The sequence below is a fragment of the Gavialis gangeticus genome, unplaced genomic scaffold (assembly GCF_001723915.1).
Source record: "Gavialis gangeticus isolate Ggan-Ray unplaced genomic scaffold, GavGan_comp1, whole genome shotgun sequence".
Taxonomy (NCBI): Eukaryota; Metazoa; Chordata; order Crocodylia; family Gavialidae; genus Gavialis; species Gavialis gangeticus.
Window position 1 is genome coordinate 35491854 of NW_017729031.1, and position 3659 is coordinate 35495512.

General features: G+C 38.3%; 1 protein-coding gene across 1 annotated transcript in view; it reads left to right on the top strand.

Annotated features, from left to right (window-relative positions):
• The first annotated feature begins 1155 nt into the window (after window positions 1-1155).
• Window positions 1156-3659, top strand: part of LOC109301444 (fibrinogen-like protein 1-like protein) — a 13853-nt gene continuing 11349 nt past the window's right edge. The window contains exons 1-2 of the mRNA XM_019522624.1: window positions 1156-1192; window positions 1286-1477. Coding sequence (XP_019378169.1) covers window positions 1297-1477 — 181 coding nt within the window. The 5' untranslated portion in view covers window positions 1156-1192; window positions 1286-1296. The remainder of the gene's footprint in view (window positions 1193-1285; window positions 1478-3659) is intronic.

Sequence of the window (3659 nt, forward strand, 5' to 3'; positions counted from 1 at the left end):
ACTACTCAATTAACCAATTATGAAGGGGTGCCTGGAGTCTAAAAACATTGAGAACCACTGGGCTAGAGACCACATACCTGTTTTCCTCACATGGGCATGGCTTCCATTTTTTTGAACGATGCTTTCTTGCTTGTAACAGCCTCCCTAACCACTATGAAACTATGTTCATTTTTTCTGGACTATTTAGTGTCTTTTTAAAATGTGTGATATACGTTTCTTCTGACCCTCTAACACCGTTTTTAAAAGCATCTGTAGCCATTTTACCCTTTTGGCCTCACCTTTTAGTTTTGTTCAAACGAACGTCCTCATATTCATGTCATTTTCCTTTGTGAAGGTTAAATATTGCTGTGCTGCACTTTTTGGGGGAGGAGGGAAGGAAAGGAGGGTTGTTGAATATATTATAGGCACTTCCATAATGCTTGAATCGGGTCCCATTTACTCCGGACTAAATCAAGAGTTGCTAATCCTATTGTGGGTTCCAGAACTAAACGCCTCCTCCCCATCCTTGGTGTTTATACCTTTTAGAGACTTGTAGAGAGTTATTTTCCCTGCTTAAGTAACAACCACGGTGCAGCACTTCAGTACTTGCTGATGTTCTTCTCCCCCCAGTTTATCCCATCTCTCTAGCATTGAACTACTCTCAGGTGAGGTCAGGAAAACTGAAGCTAACACAGTTCCACTGTGGATAAATTTGGCTTATTGTATGGACAATATTCATCCCAGTGAAATACAACGACAGAGCAAGAACTCGGTTGCAGAATTGGAATAGGAAGTATGAAGTGAACAGTCATATTTTCGTGCTAATTTCAATGTTTACAATATTTCCTTTAAACATAAGATTATTTCCTGCAATTGATGCAGTCTGTTTTCCAAGATTCTTCAACAAACACTACACTACTTGATTTCTTATCTTTATGATATTGATATTTAAGAACCATGCTATCCATATTTATTAGGTTTACAGAGGATATGCAAATAGTCAATGCTTTGTACGTTATGCTGTAATAGTACAGTAAGTAAATAAGGCCAATGAACCACACAGCTGTTAAGGTATATTTTCCTCGTTTACAAATGTGCATGTTAAAGTTAATGAATGACTGATTGAATCATCATGTACCTTAATCACCTAGTATAAAACAAATAAGAAACCTGCTATTCTATTTTCTCATTCTGAATCTAGTCCCAAAGAACAGTAAGTCTATTAAGCAGTCCGTTGTATTAAAAGTATAAAAACCATTTTCAAATACTAATGCATATATACCGATGTGTATGTGACCTCTTCTAGGTTCCCCAAAGATGTCTTTCCTGAATATGCCCCTAGCTGTTTTTGCTGTGTTTTTACTGATCTGCACATCAAGTTCAGCTCAGAAAAAGGAGGAAGAAGTTTGGAAGGCACGTCTTCAGGATGTAGACAATCTGGAACTGGTAGAAAATGTGACTGCAATTCGCAATCTGGATGATGTTTTATTCAGGAACGGTAAGAACAGCCTTTCTTTCCAGCTATTTCATTGATTCAAGACAGGATGAACTATAATGATAAGTCTAATTCAGTCTCCTGTATTCATATAACCCATAGAATTTCACCCCTCAATTTTACCCTGCAACGTTAATTAGTTCTTCCCCATCATGTAATTAATGTCATCCATGTCAATAATTGGTGGTTAATGATTGGCATAGCTTTTTGAAAGATAATTAATATTGAATTCAAACATCAATTCTGTGATGAATTTGTTACTTCTCTCAGTAAGATGCTTGAATGGTTAACAACAGACCTTACAGTTAAAAAGTATGTCTTATTTCTGAAGTTCTCCAATATTCAACTATTGGATCTTGTTAAAATTTACATTTTCCAGGGGAAAAAAATGAATACAACTCTCTGCACTTGTGTAACAAAATGTAAAGGGAAAAAAAAGCTTTTGGGATCACTGGCTTTTATTTTCCTGTGGCAAACGTCTAATCATTGTAGGCATATAATGAATATCCAAACATTAAGAATTGATGCTTGCTGCCTTAGAGGAGCATAATTCTCAACTATTATTAATGAGGAACTATAAAACACACTTCAAGTTTTATGCCCAAATTACATGGGGTTTCCATACCCCATAAAAACATCTATTGGTATCTTCAGAGAATTATATAACATGGTTTTATACGGCAGCCATTGAGGGGGTGGAATGCATTTCATTTAAGAAAAGATCTTACAAGGAAAACCGTTCTACAGAAATTCCCTGCTCTCTGTTTTTAAAATATTTATACATGCCACTAACAGAGTCTGGAAATTAAAAAAATGGTTTTCAAAACTGGCACGGCTTGATGTTTTCAATCTCCTTTCAGAAACAGAGCCAGGGTTTCAATTTACAGTAATCCATTTCTTGTTTAAGAATGAATTCAGCTTTACAGTAGCATAATGGATTATGGCTTTCTTCTGACACTCGCATCCATTAATTTTCTCTATAGTTACAGTGGAGTAATTTACCAGTTTTCACTTCTGGGAACCTTTGTGCTGGTCTTAGAGCACAAATTAAGGGCGAGGTCCTTGCCTGGTATGAACTGGATTAGCTCTATTGATCTGAATGCAATTTTGTAGTATTCTACTTTGCCCTGGATAGGAATGGGGAATGTGTGGATTTTCTAAAAACAGGAAAATGTGGGGGAGCCATGAAGGATCAAACTGATTAATCATTGTTTAGGGGGTTGTGGAGAGACTTCTGTCCAATTCTCTCATGCTGTTGTCATCAGTAGGAGTCACCCCACTGAAATCTATACCATAAATCCACCAGCATAAATATAGCGCAAAGGATATCAGACTCCAAGCAGCTAAAGGAATAAGGGAGAGAAAGCAGCATGTAGGAGAACCAGGAGGGAAACCTTTGTCTGAGGAGTAGGGTGAAGGGAAGAGTGGTCTATGGAGTCCTGGTAGCAGGAGATTTGGGAGGGAGAGACAAAGGTGGGCTAAGTGGAGCATGGATTGGGCTGGTCAAGTATTCACACGCTCGATAAAAGAATGACCTAGTCTGTAACGCAATGTTCTTCTTCAGACAAGGACACTGTACAGCCTGGCAGGGTTAACTGAGTCTGTGCAGGGTGCCGAGACTGGAATAGTAAGTGCCTGAAAGATATCCCAAAAGCGAGACACAATTTGTTACTAAAATTGCTATTTTGGTATCAGGTAGAGCTGAGCAAGTGCATGAACTTTCACATTATTCACTGGAACCGTCAAAGAATGAGGGATTATTCCACTTGGTTCTGGGTAGCCTTTCTTCTGGCTATTTAATCCCTCACTATTGTAACAGTCATTTGAATGAATACTTTGCCAAAGAACATAAAATTTACCCTAACAGAAGCCTGTTGAGTGCTTTGCAAGCTATCCTAAATCAGTGTGAAAAGCAAAATCAAATTCAGTAGAAAATACAGGCTTTTGCTTCAGTTAGTTTTAGGCAATTGCAATAAACAGAAATAGTGGAAACTGCCAGGAGATGCAGCTTGGAAGTCAGCTTCTAGATGACAACTTAGACGAAACGAGGGTCATGTATGCACGACACTTTAAAGCGGGCTAAATGCTTTTGCACTGCTTTACTGGTGTCAGTGTTTGCATGCCTTGGCAGCATATTGTGCATGAATTCCAGCCGCTGTAGGCAATTTGGCGGCGTAATGCGCTT